Source organism: Barbus barbus (assembly GCF_936440315.1).
Source record: "Barbus barbus genome assembly, chromosome: 29".
In the NCBI taxonomy this organism is placed as follows: domain Eukaryota; kingdom Metazoa; phylum Chordata; class Actinopteri; order Cypriniformes; family Cyprinidae; genus Barbus; species Barbus barbus.
The window spans coordinates 1,395,824-1,421,053 of record NC_136757.1 but is presented as its reverse complement, the minus strand read 5'-3'; the positions used below and the strand labels follow the sequence as shown (position 1 = coordinate 1,421,053).

The following is a 25,230-nucleotide window of genomic DNA, read 5'->3' as shown; positions in this document are numbered from 1 at the left end:
ATTGTGATGCTATTGTCATGTGCTGCTCCTCTAATCCCAAATTCACAGAGTGTTCCTGAAGCAGACGTGTGCTTACAGCTTCAATTTACTGAATGAAGCAGTGCCTGCAGGGATTCACTCAATAATTCAGAGAAGAAACACCTCATGAGAATCACTGTGCAGAGATTGAGATGTTAGTCATCTTATTAGAATATCAGATTAAAATGGTTTGGTTGTCTTTAGCTGGTCATTGGCAGGTACAGTATGCAGCACTGCTCTGATGATGCTTTAAACTGTAATTAAAAAAAAAACCCTATTAATTAACCCTTCCTACTCTCTGTAAGATTTATAACAGAATTTAAGACGCAACAACATCATTCTATGAGTGTTTTTGCTGTGACTGTCACCAGAACTGCTTTGAGCTAAATAATGACACTACTGTCTTCTGCAGAGCTGCTTTACATCTGAAACTGAATTTGTTTCATAATTGATACTTTTTTTCATTTAGTCTTCTCAGATAATGAAGTTTGGTCTCCACAGAAGGAGGCCTGTTTTCTAGACTTTCGGCTGTAACTGTAGAGATGATGATCAGTCCATGACTTAATAAATATAAAGCTGCTTTGAAACAACCTGTATTGTTTAAAGCACAATATAAATAAATGTGTCTTGACTTAACTGGTGATCTCGGATCAGTGAGAGCAGAGAGACTTGACTATGCATTTTGATGAACTGAAACTTCTATGACTAAGATATATCATAGATGTCTCAGACTACAGAGCACTTGTGTTCTTCAGTGCTTCGTCTCTGTCAGGTGACAGCATCAGTGTGAGTCACAACAGGCCACTAAATCGCTTCATGATGATGGGACTGCAAATGAGCACTAGTCTATAAACTAAATGATAATGTACATCCAGCCAGGTGTTATGGCAGAATAAACCCAGAGAGGGTGATCGGGGTCAGATGGGCCTGAAGGGTTAATAGCAAACAAAACAAAACAAACTAATTCAAACAAGATGAACATTTTAAGGGATAATGTATAAATGTACCACTTATTAGTAAGCATTTTAATAAATAATTGTGGACATAAAATATTGATTTGAGTTGATACTGTTTTAAAATCTCACCTACTTAAATTGTTGTATTATGTAAAATTTAATAAAAGGGGAAATAAAAAAACCCTCACCTATTTATTATGTTATAATCCATTACCATGTACAAAACAGTCGCCCTGGCAACAATGCTACAGCACTAATACTGAGGTTTCATTTTACAGTAAATACGGTCTGTAACTGAGGTGCGAGATGGTAATAGCTGTGTTTGTATAAGCAGTGTGACCTCAGCGGAGTGCTTTGATGGCAATCACTTTAAATGAGTGGGAATAACACTGTAGCTCCTGTGCTCTATCAGGTCCTGTAATCGCTGCTGTGTGCCCTGGGGCTCATTGCTTTCCAAGTACTCTCAGATCCTCTGGGTACACAAGCCTCTGTTTACTCCAAAGACTAAGCTGGTCCTGGCTAGGGTTCGATCCACTCTATCAGCAAATCTGAAGGCTACACCATGTCCTCAAGAAACTCTCCATTGAGACTGATGTTGATAAGTGTTACAGAATTGACAATGTTTTCTTGAGGTCGATGAGGTTAAATCTTCCACTACAAATAAAAAGCCCTCTGAGTGTTTGGTAAGTAATGTTATGATAGGTTTTGGACTTTTTCAGCAGATTGCAAACCACACTAATGACAGTTTATTGTGGTGATGCCAATATTTCTTCTGTAAATATTCCACTGAGCAATGGCTGATAGCAATGATTAAACAAGTAAAAACAGAAATAAGACAATGACCATGAAGTTCAGTCAGGAAACTCTATTTGACAAGTGGATCGATCCTTGACATGTAATCTGCTAGCAATCACATTGTATTCAACATGGTGCAAGCCATGGTCACTCATATATCTACAACCAATGAGCTTGCAAACCTTATTAAAACAGATATCCCTGTCCTCTGACACCCTCCTCCTCCCCAGCACCACCTGTCTACATCTGTCACAGTGGACATGATGTCTGTCTAATTGTGCAGCTGCATTAATAACAGCAACAGAGTGTGCAACACATCACCAAGACCAAACACATAAACACTGTCATATCCATTAACATGCTTAAAGTTGTCATGACTGAATTACTGTCAGTTCTAGATTAGATGTCCTCACCAGGCTGAGGATTTCATGAGTATATTTCAGAAAATATAAGTAGGTTACAACTGGGCTAAAGGCAAACATTGAAGGGGTCATGACATGGGAAATCAAATTTGCCTTGATCTTTTAGTATATGTGACCCTGCAGCACAAAAGCAGTCATGAGTAACACAGCTATATTTGTAGCAATAGACAACAATACATTGTATGGATCAAAATTATACATTTCTCTGTTATGACAAAAATCATTAGGATATTAAGATCATGTTCCATGAAGATATTTAGTAAGTTTCCTACCGTAAATATATCAAAACTTCATTTTTGATTAGTAATATGCATTGCTAAGAACTTCATTTGAACAACTTTAAAGGAGATTTTCTCAATATTTAGATTTTTTTGCACCCTCAGATTCCAGATTTTCTAATAGTTGTATCTCAGACAAATATTGTCCTATCATAACAAACCATACATCAATGGAAATATTATTTATTCAGCTTTCAGATGATGCTTAAATCTCAATTTTTAAAAATTGACACTTAAGACTGGTTTTGTGCTCCACACTGTTAGCAATTGATGTAATTTTTAACAATAAATTTTACAACGCATTGTATTTATGTTTTTACTGTAAATGCAAATGCATGACGGGAAATTTACGGACAGTCCTGTAATATTATTGTAACTATACTGTAAAAGCATGATTTTACAGCCACGCATAGCATTGTGGGATCGCTGCTGTTTGAATTGTGAAATTACGCGCCAACGGAACCAGAAGTATTTAATCATTTTTGGAAGAAGGAACACGTCTCAGGTATGTAACGCATTTCATAAGTCTATGGATATATTAATACGGTGATCTGAGTGAGTGCTGATTGTTTCAGTGGTATATTTTCAGATTTCTCTTGAACTGTTATATCTAAACATCATCTCCTCGACGGAGCTGAAACGGAGAAAGGTATCGTTAACACATGCAAAACCACCACAATGAGACATCTCAAATAACGATAGCATCATTAACATACGCCCATAGACTGTAAAAATAAGCATTATTCCGGTCAGCTTCCTCAGCTCAGGTTATTATAGCATTACACAGACTGTTGTAACGTTATTATCTTCTGTATCGAGGCTCTTGAAGCTTCTAGATGTTACGGTCACTGAATGAAATATGGGCTTTACTTAAACGTCAGAGCTGGTATATTCTTCACTACATTTACATGGACATCAGTAATTAATTATTTACCTTACTCTGAATAAGACAATATTATGATTAAGGTGTTTACATGAGATCATGCGTCATTACGTCCCCACGTGACGCCATCTGACGTCCTCCAGAATTTCATATAAACATATAGTTCGTCTTCGTGATGATGCCATATACAGTATTGGGTGTTTCATTTTTAATTTTATGAAAGCTTCAAGTGCAGTTAATTATGTGTACGTGCATACAGACGACGGTGGTGTTGAAGCTCTTTTATTTGCCGTCAAACGGTTGACCTGCCGTGTGTGGATCCTGTCGCAAAATGCGGTGAAAAGTCCTTCACGACGGTAATAATGTGATTGAGGTGTTGTACTGCACTTCAATTATGCGACTAAAATAGGAATACTCCACATGTCTTAATTCGATTTGTGTTTACTTCGATAATGACTTTAGCTGGATTAAGGTAATCAAAAATCTCTGTTTACATGGTAGAGTCTTAATCAGAGTATTGTCTTAATTGTATTAAAATGGGAGTATTGATCTGTAAGTTATCCATAACTGTGAGCAGATATTATAACGTTATTGTGCTTGACGAACCAGGGAGGAAGAGCAGAGCATGTGTCAGGTAAGCTGTCTGTATCTAAAATAAACTGCTTATAAAGTCACACCAGAGGAGTTCAGCTGGGATCAGGACTGGGCTTTCTGCAGACCAGTCAAGTTCTTTCACACTGACTCAATCAATCATGTCTTTCTGAACCGTGTCTTATACACAGAGGCACTGTCATGTTAGAATAGAAATGGGTCCTGTCCAAACTGTTGCAATAAAATTAGAAGCACACAATTCCCTAGAATATCATTATATGCTTCAACATTAAGATTTGTACTCATGGAAATTACTAAAGTAGTCAAACCTGTTCATTAGAAGGGGGTGACCCAATACTTTTGGCAATATAGTGTATATTAAAAACATTAGCCATTTTTATTTATTATTCAGTGTTGAGTGGACCATTTTCTTTGTCTCAAAGCCAGACTGTATGGAATATTAAAATAATAATAGATTGTAATTGGTATTTGTTGTGTAATTGGTAATACATTTTGTAATGTACCTGATTTAATTTTGGGCACTATCCCCTTTGAAGTAGTGTCCTTGTCCAGTGATACACAGCTCCCAGTGCTTCTGCTTCAGCTGAAACGCTCTCTGGATCATGTGTTATTTAAGAGGATCTAGGCATATCCAGCGTGCTCCAATGTGACAACGCAAACGCTCAAATTAAAACTGGGTCACGGTTTTGAGACAGTAGAGGAGATCCAAAACACGTCTCAGATGGTCCTGGATAGGCTTGAATAGCAAGGCCTCCAGGGAGCGTTCCAACCAAGCCAGGAGCACTGACAACTGTGTATCGCTGCACAAGGAGACTACTTTGACGGGGATAGCAGCCAAATTTATATTTAATATTTTAAAAAAAAATTATTTTATAGGCGCACTGAACTTTATTTTTTATTGCACCCTGAACATATTTCAGGCACAGAAAGTTTCCTTGTTTTAAGCCGTGTTAATAGTTGTTACATGGATATATGTGCCAAAGAAGAAAGGAAAGACTTAATTCAATATAAGCCTATTGCATCCATAAAAAGCCTAGTCTAAATTACCAAAAACAATACCATATCTTCTCAAAGCCGATATACCATAAGTCTCCCAGCCGATAAAATTTGTACTTTCGCCCATCATGCCAACACCGCCACTCGTGCATGTGTGTGATTTTATGTAGTGCAGCTTTCTAGTGCTCTTTTAGTTATCATATTGTGTTAATGCATTTCAGGAGAGACATTAAGCGCAGACAAGTGGATGATGTCCATGGAAGGAACCCCACAACAATCTTTTGAATGGAGTGGCAGCAACCTTCGCTGCTTACTATGTGTTCAACCTGCAGTCCTAAAGAGACCTCAAGCACTCTTGAATTTGTCCAAAGGTATGTTTAAACTGTTTGCACACTAATAAAGAAAATAGATCCATATAGATCATATGGAACGTCCCATGAATCACTTTCTTTTTGTTCAGTATTGTTAGGCTCTATGATATACTCTATGCGTTGATGTCAAAAGACAGGCTTCCATCCAATTCATTTGCATCTTTTAAGTGCATTCGCAAAAAAAAAAAACCAACAACATATAATTGGAAGCGTTTCCATCAGCTCTGTTATGCGAATTAGAAATGGACAGGAGAGGAGTTGTGAACAGCTGTGGGATCAAAACGTAAGGGGCAACTTTGCAACAAATGAGAATTTTTGCGAATACATCCGTTCAACAAAATATCTAGTCAATCCACATAAGTTTTTATTCACATTAGAATATTTTATGTGAATTTTAACCATTTACAGTCAGGATTTTTTTTTTTTCAAATGGTTACTATGTACATTAAAAATCTGTTAAGTGTCTGTTCTACCTAGAGTTGGTATTCCCCTGCAGGACATTTATGTAAACACTGATGAGTCTGACAGACAGCAGTTTAACATTATGACTTTCATTAATTAATTAATGAAGTCAAATTTTCTTTAAGTATGGTTAAGGTATTTTGCAGACGTACATACAATGATATTATATATTTAAGAAAAGCAATGTAAAAGCCAATGTAATTCTAAATGTTGTTAATGTTAAATAAATACATCAAGGTCATTTATTTCTACGAGCAAGTAGGAATAGGATACTTTTTATGTTTTTTCCTCATTAACATATATGAAAACGTTTTTCCACTCTCTCTGTTTTGAGAGCTTTTTGTGGAATCAACTCCCAGACGGGCAGCAAAGCAGAGAAGAGAAAAGGGCTCAACGCACCTCTTAAGAAAACTGCTGGACTTTGAGTTGATGGGCTAGTATTGATGCTAGCCCCCCGCTGAGGAGTTGTATATCACCAGAGGTGATAGGCTGTCTGGACGTCTAGAAGTGAGCTAGATTCTTCAGTAAAACTGTAATTTTGTTTGGATGAAAAATAAATACGGATACTTTTGTTTTTTGTTTTAAAATAAGTTTGTAAGATGTGGTGTTGCGCTTTGTGACAATAAAAGAAAAGTTGCCATTGTTTTGGTTTTGATTGTGGAAAATTACAGTATTTTATTGTAACATTTACAAATAACAGGATACACAGTATATTGAATTACATCTTTATTATATCTCCTGTCAAATTACAGGAAATTCCTGCCAACTGAGTTGCAGTAAATATACAGTAAATTAAACACAGCATTTTACTGTAATAATGCTACTATAATCACAGTAGCACTGCTGTATAAATACAATACTTTATTGTATTAAAATAACAGTACATTACCTGTATATTACTTGCTGTAAATTCACGGCAATTAGTTGCCAGGAATTTCCTGTAAAATTACAATACATTTTTAACAGTGCAGGGTCACATATAAGAGTTCTTTGTATCATTAAAACATCCTGCAAGTTTCATAGCTTAAAACATCCTCCTCATTATAAACAAAGCATTTATTTAATTAAGCTCAAAAAACGTCTTGTTTTGGATCTGAGGTGCATGATGACATCACAGGGGCACAAATATTTGCATAAGCAAGTAAGCACCGCCTCCAGAGCAAGACATCAACGAATATTCTTCTTCTCAGCATAGGCTCCGCCCACCGGTGTTCATCTGCAAATGGCTGACACTTGATCGCACTGAATGCGAGTGTTGTGTCGCGTTAAAAGCAAATAGAAATGACAATCACTGCCGCTATCTTCTCTACACTGGATACAGTAAACACATGCGGTTCACTTTCTGACACAGTCCAGCGCTCGAGTCTGTCTTCAGGACAAATCATGCAGTGAAAGATCGTTCACTTTGATGCGTTTAGTTTAAACAGCTCGTTCACCGCTTTGTACAGATATTAGAAGGATCCCAGCGTAAGGAACAAGTGGATAGTTTGACCAGGATTGTGTCTGAGGATTGATCAGAGCATTTTGTTTTGTGAACGAGGCACAGTGTGATTGAGAGTCACAAAGAAATGTGTTTAAAGATGAAGCGGGACTAGATCTGACTGCAGCTGTATCACACACCATAAGTAAATGATTTCATAATGCTTTCTGTCTGGAAATGACAGTTTTTTAAAGTTGTCAGAACACTCAAAACATCATAGCATGCAATAGCGAGAGGGCATTGATACTGTTTCCTATGCAGTGACGTTAGCCAATGATAACAGTGGCTGATTACTGAGAAGCCTTAAAGGACACGCCCCTTAACAACAGGTCGCTAAAGAGAGAGGGTCAGAATGAGGGTTGAAAATAATAATTCCACATATTTATTTGTTTTTCTGTGCAAAAAAACTTTTATAACATAAGTAAACCTCAAGAAACATTCAAATAATACAAAAATCCATGTCATGACCCCTTTAAGGAAGTGGGCATTAAAAAAGCAGCTAGTAGAGATTTAAATACTTTATATCATGGAATGAATACCTGGTTTTGATTTTAAGAGCTGCGTTTTTTTTTGTTTTGTCTAAAGTCAAGTGCACCTTGAGTCCTGCTGTAAGGCAGGTGTGTGTGTGTGTGTTCTCATTCACCTATGAAGATGAGCAGGATGCCCACTAACACCTGCAGACAGAGCGACAGGCTGATGAGCGTGATCAGGGACGTGTACAGGGGGTTTGGGGGCCCCTGCTCCAGCACGGCCTTCAGCTGCGAGGCGTTAGCCATTAGCAGAGCCACGTCCAGCATGCTCTCCGCCGCGCTCTTCTTATTAGCATAGTGGTTCATGTTTAGAGGAGCGCGCGACAGGCCGAGACTGTGAGAAACCTGACGAGAGAAACATGGGGAGAGAGGATAATCATGTTAAGGCCAATATGAAACTAATCCTATACCAACTACTGCACGACTATTTTTTGTATCAGCCCAACTAACAGTGCACATGTTTACAGGCGGTAGAGGATGAGCTATTAACCTTGATTTACAAGGAACTGCAAAGCCCTTATTGAGCACACTGAACTTACAGAATGAATGGTATGGGATTCTTGGCACGCATGTATGATTTATCTAAAACTTTATTGACTGCCATAATCTGACTGAAGAGTTTCTGGTGTTGTGAAGTAGCATGAAGAATAATAAAGAGAGAGAGAGTGCTGACTCTGGCACTTCTGGTCTTACTGACTGAGGACTCGATTACTGCTCTTTCTTGACTAGTACACTCACAGCCCTGAGCTGTGGAGGATCTAAAGTAAAAGCATATCTCACAGTTAATATCGTAATGCCCGCACACTAAAACCGCAGTGTAGTTTTGTAAAATCTAAATGAAGTATGCATAAATGTGTGTGTATGTGTCTACACAGGAAAAATTTACCGCATATGTTTGTTATAATTGTTTGCCTGGACCTTCCTGAGAGAAACAACAGAGCAGTAAATATAACAGATAACTGAATATGCATGTGAACTGAAAGATATTTGTTCGCTTTATTTTATGACTAATAGTCAAACTCCAATATACTGTACATGTGAAGTGTCAGTGAATGGGTGCCGTCAGAATGAGAGTCCACAGTATATAGATATATATATCTATCTATGGGTCAGTGTCCTCACTTACACAGCATATATATATATATATATATATATAGACTATTTTAGCTGGAAGCTAAAAACGTCTTAATGCTGGATGTGTTTCAGCTTTTGTCTTCTCCAGATGTTAACTGATGGACTGGAGTGGTGTGGATTATTGTGATGTTTTTATCAGCTGTTTGGACTCTCATTCTGACGGCACCCATTCACTGCAGAGCATCCATTGCTGAGACACTGATGCAGAGACACATTTCTACAAACCTGATGAAGAAACAAACTCATCCTGATCTCGGATGATCCTGAGGGAGACAATATGTTTTAGCTAATTTTCATTTTTTGGGTTAACTATTCCTTTAAATAGTACTCTTGCTGATACCCTTCCTTCCTTCTGTCCCTCTTCTTCCATCCTTCCTAGCAGTATTCCTCTGCTGACTGTGCAGTCGTACTTACAAGACACCACTCTTCACTCTCTCTCATGTTGTTGATCGACTGTGCTGCACTCCAGCGGCTCATCGATCCACCAAAGGGAAATTACATTTCCCTGATTCTCTATAGAGCTTTTAGTTACACTGATTACACACACACACACACACCCACCCACACACACACAACACACACACGCACACCCACACACACACACACTTGTTTCACTATCCTTGTGGGGACTCTCATAGGCGTAATGGTTTTCTACTGTACAAACCATATATTATATTGCCCTACACCAACTCTACACCTAAACTTATCCCTCACAGGAGACTGTTTGCATTTTTAGATTTTCAAAAAACTTAATTCTGTGTGATTTATAAGCTTGTTTACCCGTGGGGACATCAATTAAGCTCCCCACCGTGACATAAGTCCCCATGAGTCTGTGTGTATTCAGGTTTAAGTCCCCACCAGTATATAAAAACAAAAACACACACACACACAAACACACACACATTACAAAAGAGACAGTGACAATACAGATGACACAGTCATCTCATAAACGAACTTCACTTGCTGCTCGTGTTCATTCAGAGACGCTCAGAAACACGAGAGCACATGTAAGGACAGTTGCAGTTGTGTACTCATAGACCTGAGATGGACATTATCATATTGCAATAAATGAATATCACGAGAGAAATTTTGTCTCACAGGTCTCTTACAAAGTTTTGATTCTGTAATTTGTTGATCTGTCTGTTTCTGGTCTCAGTTGCTCTGCCCGTCTGTGGGAGTTTTTCACCCATTTTATCACTCAAGGAGAGAAACAGCACAAAAAGGAAAAATGAAGAGCCTATAAAGCAGCAGTTATAAGTCTGATGCAGTCAGTGGAATATGCTAACAGCTCTAGAAATACTGTATAAACCATGAAAGAGTTGGATTGTGTGCTAGCAGGTTTAGCGTCTGTGACCCACCTGCAGTCCAGGACCAGCGGCCGTGTTTAATTCAGTAGTGTCTGCCTCCATCGCTGACACTAGGCTGTTCTCCTGTGGGTCAGTGTCCTCACTTACACGGCATTTACAAGACCTCAGACCTCAGACCAATATTTCTGAGTGGATGCAGGGACTGATGGGAAGAGGTTGGTATATGATCTATCATGTCTTGTTTACACTCATCCAGTATTTACGCTGTTGCTCACTCATGTATTCACAGTCTGGACTGTTTGAATTCTGCACTGCATTTATCACTTCTTGTACACTGCATAGTGGATATAATTCATACTTCTTGTATTACATTTGACCAGTGAAGAGAATAATTACAATTATCTGAACTTAAATATTCATAAAAATGCATATGCAAATAGCAATGTTGGGGCAAAAATTGTTTGGCTACAAATATGTTCTATTTATGCAGTGTATCTCTTGCTCATTTTTAAAGGCATAAGTCCTGTCTGTAGCTGTAGAGAAATAGAAAGTGCCACGACTCAAATTTCACTGAATATCCGAGCCAAACCTTTTATTGTCCAACTGGGGTTTGTGTTACACGTGAAGGAAATTCAATAACACACACCTTCAGGCTTTAGTCTGTAAAACATTATACATATAAATATACTCTAATCTTGTTTTCTTGTCCTTTTAATCTTAAATGAAGGAACCCTTGGAATGCTGTTTGAGACACTGAAATCTTGTTTTGAACATTCTGATGATTCCTCTTCCGTCTCTCATGATATGCTTCAATGAAGGAAGAACAGTGTCTCCATTTACTCAGTCTCATCGTGTTCCAAACCCATACCACTCTTTTCCACAGAGGGAGAGCCAAACAGGGGAAAAACAGTAAACAACTCACACTATTTCTGAAGTCATACATGCTCATTAAGTCATCATCACAAGACACGGTTTCTGGCTCCAAACTGAAATCAGATGCCAAAAAGAAACAACAAACAGTGCTAATATACACTCATGGAAGCTTGTTTCCACCCCAGGATTCAAAAAAAAGAAGGTAATTGTGACAATTTATCTCACAAATCTGAATTTTTTTTCTTGCAATTCTGATTTTATGTCTCACAAATCAGAGTTGTGAGATACAAACTTGCAATTGTCAGTATTATGACATTTTTACATTTACTCATTTAGCTGACGCTTTTATCCAAAGCGACTTACAATTGCTATATATGTCAGAGGTCGCACGCCTCTGGAGCAACTAGGGGTTAAGTGTCTTGCTCAGGGACACATTGGTGTCTCACAGTGGATTCGAACCCGGGTCTCTCACACCAAAGGCATGTGTCTTATCCACTGCGCCATCACCACCCCATGAGATTATGGCAATTATGAGATTAAAAATGGGCAATTACCTTTATTTCATGTTAAAAAAACAGTTATGATATGTAAACTGAATTAAAAGAGATTCGGTCTGAATTCTTTGTCGAATGAGAAGAACAGTCAGAGTTGTGAGATAAATGCCACGCATGCAACCATCTTTTATTTCTTTTATTTACTTCTCTACACAGTGTCCTGAGCTTTATGACCATACTCAAATCTCAGATGGTGATTCATCATTTATCAATGTTTAAAATATTGGTAGAAATGGAAATGAGTAGAGGCTTGGACACGGAACCAGAATTCCTTATGTCACGACTTAACAAGCGGACAGCTTTCCCCCGGTTACACAGACAAGGCTTAAACCTAGCCCTAGACTAAAATGTAAGTCTGAGCAGTTTCAACTGAAAGAAACTTGCACTGACTGATCTTAAAACATATCAGAGCCTTTGTTTTGTCTTAAGATTACAGCAGTAATGCTTTTTTCTAAGAATGTCTATAAAAATGACTTTGTCTCCTAATTGAACTATATGGCCTAATTTTTTTATGACGGAAGAAACTTTTGGAGGCAGTGTGTAAACATGATTGACACAACATGAGGTTGTATTTCTTAATGTCTGAAAATTTTGGACGAGAATTTCAGATTCAGAAATTTAGTCTAAGCCCTGTCTGTTTTAATTATCAATTAAAAATAATAATAATAATTTATTTAATTTCCACTAATAATTGATCAATTTGCACTGGCTACCAAAAGCTGCTCGCAGAAAATTCAAGGCATTAATGTTTGCCAACAAATCCAGCAGTGGCTCTGACCCCTTTCCCTAAGTTCCTTCCTTCAGACCCGTGTGCCTCTAGAAGCTTGTGTTCTGCGTTCATCCCAAAGAGACATTACATGTTCCCTCCGGCCCAACTCAATCCCAGCCGCGGAGTCCTTCTTCAAGAATTGCCTAAAACACACCTCTTCCATCTTTATTTGACCCTCAAACTCTAGCACCAATTCTATATTCTAATTCTATTCTATAAAAAGTCCCCCTTTTAGACTTGCACTCTATTCATTTACTAACTGCTTGTTTTCTTAATAAAAAACTTAACACTAGATTCTCTATTCTTTATATTCTATCTATTTGCTTTCTTTATATTATACACTTAACAAAATGCCTCTAACACTAGCTTGCTCTATTCTTTTCCTATTCTATATGTTTTCTTTTTATTTATTATATAATTCAAAATAAGCTTGTGTACTGCTTTAAGCTGACTGAGACTTGTCACTTGCATATCTGCTCTTTTGTTGGTTTGGATTGCTTTATTGTCCTCTTTTGTAAGTGGCTTTGTATAAAACAAAAGCATCTGCTAAACGAATAAATGCAAATGTAAATGCACTAATGTGCACGAGTTGAATGCATATGGGACACTTTTAAGGATCTGTTCCCTTCTCGCTGTTGCTGTATGGAGAAGAGCTGCCTGGAAATCCTGCGAAACAATCATGTTCCGTTTCGTCTGTCCTGATCCTGATGAGACGTGAAGCGAGAGGTGAGGAGGAGGCAGAGGAATGTTGGGGATGATCCTGTGATTGGAGCAGCGGTCCACACTGGGAGGTTTCCAGGGATGCCGAGGTGAACGAGATGCGGCGGAGCTTCGAGGCGAGACTCCCGCAAACGCGCTATCGGTCATCTGCCGCTCGCTGTCGCGTTAAACACCGACCTGCCACAGCGAGCTTTCTCATGTGAGTTACCCATCATCGCTGCATACGACGGAGGATATAGCTGTGGCACCTACAGCAGCTCGCGCTCATCATCATCATCATCATCAAGCCTTCACTCGTATGAAAGCCGCATTACTGGGTAGATATCAGGCTTAAACCAGGGATTGGGAAGCGTTTAGCAGTTCTGACGTTGCCGCTTTAAAAAGATTCTTTATAAAAAATAGCGTCTTTATAAACATTTAATTGTTATGATTAAGCCTTCGTCGATTAGATTAGCATTGGTTAGCATTTAGAGGCCAAACTCTTAAAGTGGCATTTGTCCATGCGGTAAATATGTATCATGTTTCATAGCACCTCGTTTGAAAAAAATGATACTGAATCCTTTTTCTGATAATTTCGCGTTTATTTATTTTTTAAATCTTGTTTTATTGCACTTTTGCAAAAAAGAGGTGAAAACATAAATGCTTATACATTAATTGTTTTATAAGGTTTTATTTGATTACTTCGGAACATTTTGACAATGACGTACCGCTTGATTGTGCATTAAATTAAGAAACACGTAAAAGATGTGTCGTTTTATATGCCTTCTGTTTATATAATATGCAAATGTATGCTTATTTAATGATAGAACCTAATTTGCATACACGCTTACAGTTTAAATGGGTCACCAATAATGAATGTGGAAACTTCTAGTTCATATTAAAGAGAGAATTGTAGCCTATCTTATCTATTTAGCCTTATTTTCCCAGGCATTTTACGTTTTTTTTTAAAGTGGAGAAAACATGGTAATTTACATACACATTCACCAAAGAACAGCTAACCCACAACCAGACTAATTATTTTCTTTAATGAAACTAAAGGACATTTGCACTGGTGTCAAATAAAAAAAAAATGACACCTGTGTGCATGTGGTGCTTTCTGTTGGCAAGCGTGGCAGCTTATTCCATGCACGCAGAAATGAAGATTTATTAGCAGTCGTGGTGTAACCTGAAACTGAATATGATTCTTGAATACAGTTGTGATGAGTTTGTTGTTTCCACAGATGGACGTGTTATCGCTGATGTTTGGGAAAATGCGTCAGTGCTGCCGCTCCCCTGCGGTTCGATCCTGAGCGGCACGAATGTGTGACTGATTCAAACCATGGAGCCCAAACCCGACTGCTGCGCCTCATCCGTGCCCAACTCTCAGTGCGAGCTGCAGCTCAACATCTACGAGACCATCAGCGAGGGGAACGTGAATAAGCTGGAGAACTCAGCGCTGGTGCGTGCCGGCAGTGACCCCAGCTCCTATCCCTCCTCCAAGCACCAGAGGTTCATCCGCAGGATCCTGTGGTTCACCGATAATGATGAGCCCCAGGCCGACGACTGCAACCCGGAGTGGGAGGAGCAGAGGAAGATGCTCAGCATCAACCTGAGGACCATTGTGGACCGAACTCTGGCTGTCCGATCTGGTTTACAGGAGGGATCGAGCACAGAGATCCAGAAGGCTCAGAAAGAGCTGGAGAGCGGCAGCGCAGATGAGGAGCGAGTGGAGCTCAGAGCAGACAGCGGGAAGACTCACATTAAGGCGGCCAGTGAGGAGAACGAGGAGGAGGCTGAGATGAAGGCCGTGGCCACCTCTCCCGGCGGACGCTTTCTCAAGTTTGACATCGAGATCGGCCGCGGCTCCTTCAAGACGGTCTACAAGGGCCTGGACACGGACACCTGGGTGGAGGTGGCCTGGTGTGAACTTCAGGTGTGTTTCCACATGCTCTCATTGATCAGTGTGTGCATGTGAAGTGATGGTGATACCGTGGTGCTTTCTCTGCTGAAAAGACCGGTTTAAGGTAAGGCTGCATGATAAATGGAAATGAAATCACGATTAGGCAAAAGCTGTCATGCGCATCTTGTCAGTGAAGCAGGGTTCTGTGATCAGTAGTAAATCTCCAACTGAAGGCCAGAGAAACTCCAAATACACCCCAAGAGATCCCTATAGAGCTAGCTGAATAAACAGAAGATTTAACTGCTTTCATTGATCCAGCATGTAAAAATAATCATCCGGCCGTCGGCGCTCCTGCAGGTCTTTGTTGTGATGCGTAATCTACATTAGCTCTATTGTTTATAATATAATATGTATTTTAACAGTTATGTTCAATAAAACCATATGATTTCTTGCTTTTGATACTTTATTTGAACTAATTATTATTGCATCATTGCTATTATATATGTACTTTAAGTAATTTTAAAAGCTATTGTTCACTTAAATCCATTTTTATTACCACAAAAAAATATTGATTAATTAATTGTATTAATCAAAAAGCCTGTCTAATTAATTGAGTTTTTCAGTTTTATCTGTACCAAATTCTGTTTTCCATTATTTTCTGGATTCCATTTTAATTGTTCCATTAAATTTTAATAATAAAAAGCATCTCCAATTAATTGATTTCATAGTAAAAAAAAAGTATTTTTTCAGAAATACTGTACATTTACATTTTTCACCTAAATAAATTCTGGTAAATAATATTTCTGGTAAATACTCTGGATATGTTGTCATTCTCTCACTATAATACTGAACTGATTTCAGTGATTATGAGATGGACACCTGCTTCTTGCACTCTGTTACACTTCACTTTTCCTTTAAAAAAGGATTTCATAGAAATTTGGATTTCATTTGGTTTAATACAATAATACAATACAGTAAAATTGTAGATTTTTTTTGCGGAAATTAATTGTTTAGAAAAATTAGTCGATAATTGAAATAAAAATAGTCGTTAGTGGCAGGCCTAAATCACATTCAGTTAATTGTGCAGCCCTAGTTTAAGGGCGTACTCACACTTGGCCTCTTTTTTTGTCAAGAAAAAGTTGACAAGCACTTTTTTAGTAAAACAAAAACCTGGCAGCTCTTCGGTTACAAACAGCAGCCGAGGGCTTCTTTTGTTGCCATAACAACAGCTGCAACAGTAGCCTAGTGCTGTGTGCTACAGAAATGTCGAGAAAGTTGGCTCTTGTGTTGGCTTTTGAAGTTAACGGGGAGGGTAATGTCGGTTCACAACGACGTTTGTGGGTGTGCAACATTATACCGGGAAGGAAACAGTTTGGTGCTTACAACAATTTAGTCTAGGAGCTCTGGTTGCGTGGATTGCGGCATATTTTAGACTAGATAGAGTTTTGTGCTTATATCATTCAACTTGTGCTCCAAAACTAGTACGATCCGGCTATCTTCTCCATTTTTTCTTGTTGTTTTTGTTGTTATCGAAATGACTCGCTACTTGCTTGTCATGCTTGCTACTTGCTAATTGCTTGCACTTTTTTCCAGAAAATTTGAACTTTTTTCAACTTGAAAAGACGCTCTGAGCTGCAGGAAAAGATGCCGGCGGTGGCGTTTTAAAAAGCGCTCAGGACTTTTTTGAAAACATGGTTTACCCCATAAATTTATAATAATGTTAAACAGACGCTGGCAGCTTCAAAAAAAGATGCCAAGTGTGAATATAGCCTTAAGGGTGTATATTCACACCAGGAAAGTCCGCTAGTTCACTTGCTTTAGTCCGGAACAAATACAATGTTGATTTTTGTTTTGTTTGGTGTGGTTTGCTTTCACACCGCCCTTTTTGCAAGTGAACCAGAAACTGTAAACAAAACCACACGTGTGCTAAGGTCATCCATTCATTAGTTCATCTATTAAACCTTACATTAGCTCGTTTTGAAGCGGACCGAGACCACCTCTTCAGCTGTGTCTGGGTACGGTTGTTTGGTTCTGTTTTTGCTGTATTCACACCTACCCAAAATATCCGCACCAAGAGGGGAATCGAACTTGAGTTCGATTTAATCGAATCAAACAAGACAAGTGTGCAATGTGGCTGTACACAATGTTTGAGGGGCAGCTTCTGGAAGCTCTTCTCATAGCGAGCGGTGATCTTACGGTGGTTAGGGATGCTGTGATGAAGCGTGTGGAGCCGTAACATTATCCTGACTGGATACCGACAGCCTGAGCAAAAGCGTAGCGCAATAGAAACTCTGGAGGTCAGAGATCAGTCAAGTCAGTCTGTGATCAAAAGTATCTTTCTTTCGGTGCTCTTTTATTATCTTCTTCATTATCTTAATTCTTTTATTTGAACTCAAAACAATAATGCTCAACCTCAAATCAATAATAGACAGCTATAGATTCAAATAATGTAAAACGAAGGCATTCAGTGGTTTGTTGATCGTTTTCAACAGATGCATTCAAGATCATCACAAATCACTCTTATTTTGACACAACCTTGTTTTGTGTGTTAGCCAGCTCAAAATATCTATGCATCTTTAAATCAGCATCAAAGTTTAATACAACACAGAAAAGCAAATGTTTAAGGCTTGAAATCATGTACATGCAGTGGTCTGAATGGGCAGGTGACACAAACTCTGTGACTCGGGCTTCAGGTTTTTATTGTTGGGCCCTGTAAAGATGTTCAGATGACTTTAACACCTCTTGGAATGCATTTGAAAGCGTTTAGCAGAGCCTCTTCTCATCGGTGTGTGTTTGTGCTGTCGATAAGCATCTGTAGCTGCAGGAATGTGGCGTTGCTGATGACCCACAGAAACACACACTCCAGTCGTGTCCGGGTTTGTCTGTCCGTGTGTTTGGAGTGGATTTGGGGTAAATACGCAAAACACTGCAAACTAGGTCAGTACTGTTGTTCATTTCTTTCCTAAGAGGTTGGGCAATGGACCATGTTGAGAAATCGTTCTTTTCAGATCCGCTGGGCTTTTGCTGCAGGGACCTTCATTGAAGGGATTCAGACACTGACGGTAAACATACCTATTAAGCTCACGTACCCATTAAGCACACTTCAATATTTGAGATCAGAAATGTATTATCCTACTTGATGTATTAACCAATTGATATGTTTGTTCCAACAGTCATGGCCAAAAATATTGGCACCCTTGGTAAATATAATCAAAGTAAAATCTGCATTAATTCTTTTGATCTTTCATTTAAAAAATACACAAAAATCTAACCTTTCATTGGATAATAAGAATTTAAAATGTGGGGAAATATCATTATGAAATAAATGTTTTTCTCTAATACACATTGGCCACAATTAATGGCACCCTTTTATTCAATACTTTTTGAAACCTCCATTTGCCAGTTTAACAGCTCTGAGTTTTCTCCTATAATGCCTGATGAGGTTAGAGAACACCTGACAAGAGATCAGAGACCATTCCTTCATCCAGAATCACTCCAGATCCTTTAGATTCACAGCTTCTTCTCTTCAGTTCACCTCACTCATTTTCTACAGGGTTCAGGTCAGAGGACTGGAATGGCCAGCAGAAGCTTGGTTTTGTGCTCAGTGACCCATGTTTGTGTTGTTTTTGAGGTTTGTGTTTGGATTATTGTACGGTTGGAAGACCCAAACATGGCCCATTATAAGATTTCTAACAGAGTCAGTCACTTGTTAATTTTGTTATCTGTTGGTATTTGATAGAATCCATGATGCTATGTGTCTAAACAAGATGTCCAGGGGTGTATTCCAGAAAGCATAGTTAACTTACTTTATTTGGGTTGATTAACCCCAAACCTTGCTTACTCAAGGTATGTGGTTCCAAAACGCGTCCGGGAGTAAGTTCATTCAACTTAAGTATGTTCCTGGTTAAGACTCAAGACATTCTCAACAGAGCGACGAATCAACGAGTCACTATGGAAACGGACACTGAGAAAAAGCGCACCATGCTGTTTCTTTCTTCTTTTGTTCAATGGTCGTTTACATGCTTAGTGCATATCGACACCTAATTGATGGCTGTGTAATAATTGTTTTTCCCGTTTAATCTTTAATCCTTGAGAATATGACTTATATTTTTTGTTTGATGCTAATTATATATTAAGTCATATCAGATATGTATTTTTATTATAGAAATACATTATAGAAAATGCCAATCCATGTGTGAGATGATAATATAAAATGTAATAAGTGTATATATAATATAATAAATTAAACCTTGTCATAGTGTTTTATAATTTATACAGATAACTGTTATATATGCCAATACAATAAATAAAATAACCATATTAGAATAATATATTACCCTATTTATTAGCACTTTATATATATATATATAAGGCTATATTATATAATCTAATATTATATAATATTGTGCGTTATCTGTCAGGCCCACTGAAGGCTGGTCAGTATGTCACGTGTGCTTTGATAGTGCTGAAGTGAACTAATCCTGAACATAAAATGCTCATAATCTTCAGAAAGCAAGTTACTATGGTTACTTACATACCCCGAAAGTAACCTCCGATTTTGGAACTGAAAGCTGAGGTTATCCGCTCGCTTATCCTCAAACTTACCCGGGTATGTCACATAAGCTGCTTTCTGGAATACACCCAGGACCTCCAGCAGAAATATAGGCCCACAACATCAATAATACAGCAGTATATTTCATTGTACACATGGGGTACTTTTTATCTGTGTTCACCAAATATTAATTTGGTGAACTTGAGTGTTGGTGAAACATCTTGAGTGTTTGCTGCTAAAAAGCAAATTTTTTAGTTTCATCTGTCCATAGAAGCCAGTCCCATTTGAAGTTCCAGTCGTGTCTGATAACTGAATATGCTGGAAATAGTTTTTGGATGAGCTAGGAGAATTTTTCTTGAAACCCTCCCAAACAACGTGCTGATGTAGGGGCTGTTTGACAATTTTTTTTAAGGGTTTCTGACCCCGAGACTCAAGTATTTTCTGCAATTCTCCAGCTGTGGTCCTGTGGTCCACTCTAACTCTCCTTCTCACCATGCATTAAGACGATACAGACACCCGTCCTCTTCCAGGCAGTTTCATAACATTTTTCTGTTGATTGGAAATTCTTAATTATTGACCTGATGGTGGAAATGGGGATTTTCACTGCTCTAGCTCTTTTCTTAAAGCCACTTCACTAATTTGTGAAGCTCAGTTATCTTTTGCTGCACATCAGAAATGTATTCTTTGGTTTTTCTCATTGTGATGGATGATTAAGGGAATTTGGGCTTTGTTCTCCCTCCTATTTATATTTCTGTGAAACAGGAAGCCATGGCTGGATAATTTCATGTTCATAATCACACTGGAGTGCTCAAAGTTGTAAATATGAATGGGAATATACTTCAGAGATATTTTACTCATAAGAATTTCTAGGGGTGCCAATAATTGTGTTCAATGTGTATTAGAGAAAAACATTTATTTCATAATGATATTTTCCCCCATTTTAAATTGTTATTATCCAACGAAAAGTTAGATTTTTGTGAATTTTTTAAATAAAATATCAAAAGAATTAACAATGCAGATTAATTTTCACAGCCTTCTTTGACCATATTTACCAAGGGTGCTGATATTTTTGGCCATGACTGTATACACACACAACATGATTGTAAAGCGCTTTGGGTGTACAGCAATACACAATAAAGCGCTATATAAATGCTTCATTCATTCATTCATACCTCCTATTATTTCAAGTCAATCAGATCATTGCACACTGAGATATGGGTCTCCATGTGTTCACACTGTCTGGCGGACATTTTGAAAGTTGTCTAAAAACTTTCACCAAAAGAGGAGCCCCTTAAATGTGCATTTTTTAGATGTTTGTGCCTTTATTTTGGGTAAGTTGCACTACTTATTGTATTATTTCCTTGGATGTGGGAAATAATTGCATTAGATCCAAAAGATAGTTTTAGCAACATAGCGCAGATGCTACAGAACACAGTTAGCGGACTAGCTGTATTAGATTGTGTGCTAAACTAACATATTACTTCACAGGCATTACTGGCTTGTACTTTTACATCCATAATATTATAAACAGTTTATTGCTGGTCTGTGGTTTTACAGTGCTGTAATTTTTAAAGATTTCATATTATTGTAAGGAGAGCTTAAAGGACACTACTATGAAAATCACAGCTTCAGTGTGACATCAATAAAAAAAAAAGTATTTCATACTTTCATAGATGTTAATAATAGTTGTTCATATTAAAATATGAACTTAATACATGGCCTAGACTATTTATTTAGCAAAATCCTGTCATTTTAATAAATTACATGAAATTTATGAAAAATTGTTGCTGCTCCCATTAAGCTCAGTGTGCTCTCTTTAAGCTCTTCCACATTGAACATCTATATAAATACTTCACAAACAGACTTTAAATATTAACTGATGGTTGTCACTTTAATTTAAGTTAATTGGTTTTCTATTGATTCTGTGGACTCAAATCTGCAGACTGACTCTGATCTTTGGCAACTAGCATCATCTTCTCCAGACTGTAAATCTGTGGAAAATCAGAGCAGAAATCATGCAGTGATCTCCAGATTTAAGAGACTATAGATAAGCTGACATCCATTTAAAAAGAGGATTCATAATGAGGCTAGTTTCTGTGTTCATCCCATGAATTAAATGTTTTATTGGTTTGTTTTATTTGATTTTTGAATGTGTTAGTCTAGATGTTGATATGTGCTTAATGACACTTCATTATGAATATATAACTGATCGACTCGAGTGCCTTGTTGCTTGATTCTAGTGTTCTGTTTTTTTGTGATTGACTTCGTACCTTCAAAAACATTTATTAAATTATAATTTTATTATATAATGAAAAATTTAATTAATTTAATTGATTAATTAATTTAAATTATACATTTATAAAATTATTCTTTAAAACTTTTCCTTAAAATAAACAAGAATCTTTAATAAAACATGATGTGAGCTTAATGGGAACAGGGGTGTGCTTAAAGGGTACAGAAATAAGCACAGCCAGACTTTCCAAATTTAATTATGTATATTTTAATTGAAATGCTTTTGTCATTTTAAATACAATTAAATATTTTTGTGTGAGAAATTAATATTTTATTTTAACATAACTTTTTGTACTGAAACCAATATCTTGTGCACTAAAAATGACTCAATGTAGATTTTGGTGAGCTTAATAGGTACGTTTACCCTATATGAGATCTTTTGAAGAGGTTTTGGCTGGTGACAGATTGTTGATGATATTATTGACATGTTTTGGTGCAGCTGTCCACCGATCCTCCTCCGTCACGCTGTCTGTCTGGATAGTGACCACACACTATTCCAGCAGCATTGATTCTGGAGCACTGGCCATTCATTTTCTCCATAGGCACTTCAGAGCATAAACAGTTGCTAGCAACAACAAGGTTGTGGGTTCAATTCCCAGGGAATGCATGAACTAATCAAATGCATTCATTAAATGCAATGCAAGTCACTTTGGATAAAAGCATGTGTCAAATGCATAAATGTCTAAATTCATAAACAGTTGTAAGCCTTGGAGCAATCTTACATGTTGACATTATTAGGTAACTTAACATGCATAAAATCAGCACAAGCATACACTTAAGCTGTGCTACAAATTCAGTCTGTCTGTATTCAGGATTTGGCTCTTTTGCTTCTGTGAAGTTCCTCGTCATAGATCTCATGTCAGGATGCCAGAAAGCATTTTATGGAGTGGATTGTGGAGTCCTCGTGCTTCAGTCAAATCTGTTAATGGTCATCTGGCGTCCTGCCTGACTGATGAAGCCACATCAGGTGAATTTGTGCTGTGTCAACAGCACAGACTCATGGGAAATGCACTGAACGGCCCTGAGCTGCACAAACCCTGCTGCCAGCGCAGGAGGACAGGAGAGGAAGATAACGGATATGAACCTCAAACGTGAAACAGTACATCACTGCAGTCATTGCACTGAACTGAATTTGACAAGCTACAGTGGGGCAAATAAGTATTTGATACACTGCCGAGTTTAAGTTTTCCCACTTAAAAAGAATGGAGAGATCTGTAATTTTCATCGTAGGTACACCTCAACTGTGAGAGACAGAATATAAAAACAAAATCCAGAAAATCACATTGTATGATTTTTGAATAATTCATTTCCATTTTATTGCATGAAATAATTATTTGATACAATAGAAAAATAGAACTTAATATTTGGTACAGAAAGCTTTGTTTACAACTATAGAGGTCAGAGGTTTCCTGTAGTTCTTGAGCAGGTTTGCACACACTGCAGCAGGGATTTTGGCCCACTCCTCCATACAGGTCTTCTCCAGATCTTTCAGGTTTTGGGGCTGTCGCTGGACAACACGGAGTCTCAGCTCCCTCCATAGATTTTCTATTGGGTTCAGGTCTGGAGACTGGCTCGGTCACTCCAGGACCTTGAAATGCTTCTTACTGAGCCTCTCCTTAGTTGCCCTTGCTGTGTGTTTGGGGTAATTGTCATGCTGGAAGACCCAGCCACGACCCATCTTCAATGCTCTTACTGAGGGAAGGAGGTTGTTGCCCAAAATCTCACGATACATGGCCCCATCCATCCTCCCCTCAATACGGTGCAGTCGTCCTGTCCCCTTTGCAGAAAAGCACCCCCAAAGCATGATGTTTCCACCCCCATGCCTCACGGTTGGGATGGTGTTCTTGGGATTGTACTCATCCTTCTTCCTCCAAACACGGCGAGTGGAGTTTATACCAAAAAGTTCTATTTTGGTCTCATCTGACCACATGGCCTTCTCCCATGCCTCCTCTGGATCATCCAGATGGTCTTTGGCAAACTTCAGACGGGCCTGGACATGTGCTGGCTTGAGCAGGGGGAGTATCAATGATCCTGAGAAAGGTGAGGGATCAGCCTAGAACTACACGGGAGGACCTGATCAATGACCTGAAGAGAGGTGGGACCACAGTCTCAACGGTTACCATTAGTAACACACTACACCGTCATGGATTAAAATCCTGCAGCGCGCGCAAGTAGGTCATTGACCAGGTCCTCCCGTGTAGTTCTAGGCTGATCCCTCACCTTTCTCAGGATCACTGTTACTCCACGAGGCTAGATCTTGCATGGAGCCCCAGTCATCTTGAATTTCTTCCATTTTCTAATAATTGCGCCAACAGTTGTTGCCTTCTCACCAAGCTGTTTGCCTATTGTCCTGTAGCCTATCCCAGCCTTGTGCAGGTCTACAATTTTGTCCCTAGTGTCCTTAGACAGCTCTTTGGTCTTGCCCATAGTGGAGAGGTTGAAGTGAGTGTGTGAACAGGTGTCTTTTATACAGGTAACGAGTTCAAACAGGTGCAATTAATACAGGTAATGAGTGGAGGATAGGAGGGCTTTTTAAAGACAAACCAGCAGTTCTGTGAGAGCCAGAATTCTTGCTGGTTGGTAGGTGATCAAATACTTATTTCATGCAATAAAATGGAAGTTGATTATTTAAAAATCATACAATGTGATTTTCTGGATTATTATTATTATTTTTTTAGATTCTGTCTCTCACAGTTGAGGTGTACCTACAATGAAAATTACAGATCTCTCCATTCTTTGTAAGTGGGAAAACTTGAAAAATAGGCAGTGTATCAAATACTTATTTGCCCCACTGTATGCAAAGATGGATTTACAAATCAGTTTGTGTTTCATAAGAGAGGCTTAAAGGAACACTCCACTTTTTTTAGAAATAGGCTCATTATACAAGTTATACAGTAGAGTCTTACCGTTTTTAAATCCATTCAGCCGATCTCCGGGTCTGGCATTATCACCTTTAGCTTAGCTTAGCATAGATCATTGAATCGGATTAGACCATTAGCATCGCGCTCAAAAATGAACAAAGAGTTTTGATTATTTTCCTATTTAAAGCTTGACTCTTCTGTAGTTACATCGTGCACTAAGGCAGATGGAAAATGAGATCTAGATATAGCTGGGGACTACTTTTAGGCGCTGCGTCATATCATTGCGCCTGCAGCACCCATGGTACAGCAGCAAAGTCCCTTGATTATTACGCCAGAATGAGAGTATAGTTCCTAGCCATATCAGCCTAGAAAATCGCAACTTTTAATTTTCCGTCGGTCTTAGTGCACGATGTAACTACAGAAGAGTCAAGCTTTAAATAGAAAAATTATCGAAACTCTTTGTTCATTTTTAGGCACGATGCTAAT

General features: G+C 38.3%; 2 protein-coding genes across 2 annotated transcripts in view; one reads left to right on the top strand and one right to left on the bottom strand.

Annotated features, from left to right (window-relative positions):
• LOC306849924 (ninjurin-1) overlaps positions 1-10,346 on the bottom strand; it is a gene marked incomplete at both ends in the record, with an annotated part of 12,951 nt that extends 2,605 nt beyond the window's left edge. The window contains 2 exons of the mRNA XM_079385307.1: positions 7,917-8,148; positions 10,296-10,346. Coding sequence (XP_079241433.1) covers positions 7,917-8,148; positions 10,296-10,346 — 283 coding nt within the window. The remainder of the gene's footprint in view (positions 1-7,916; positions 8,149-10,295) is intronic.
• Positions 10,347-14,478: 4,132 nt separating this feature from the next.
• Positions 14,479-25,230, top strand: part of LOC306849922 (serine/threonine-protein kinase WNK2-like) — a gene marked incomplete at both ends in the record, with an annotated part of 97,968 nt that continues 87,216 nt past the window's right edge. Inside the window, one exon of the mRNA XM_079385305.1 lies at positions 14,479-15,072. Within this exon, the coding sequence (XP_079241431.1) occupies positions 14,479-15,072 (594 nt within the window). The remainder of the gene's footprint in view (positions 15,073-25,230) is intronic.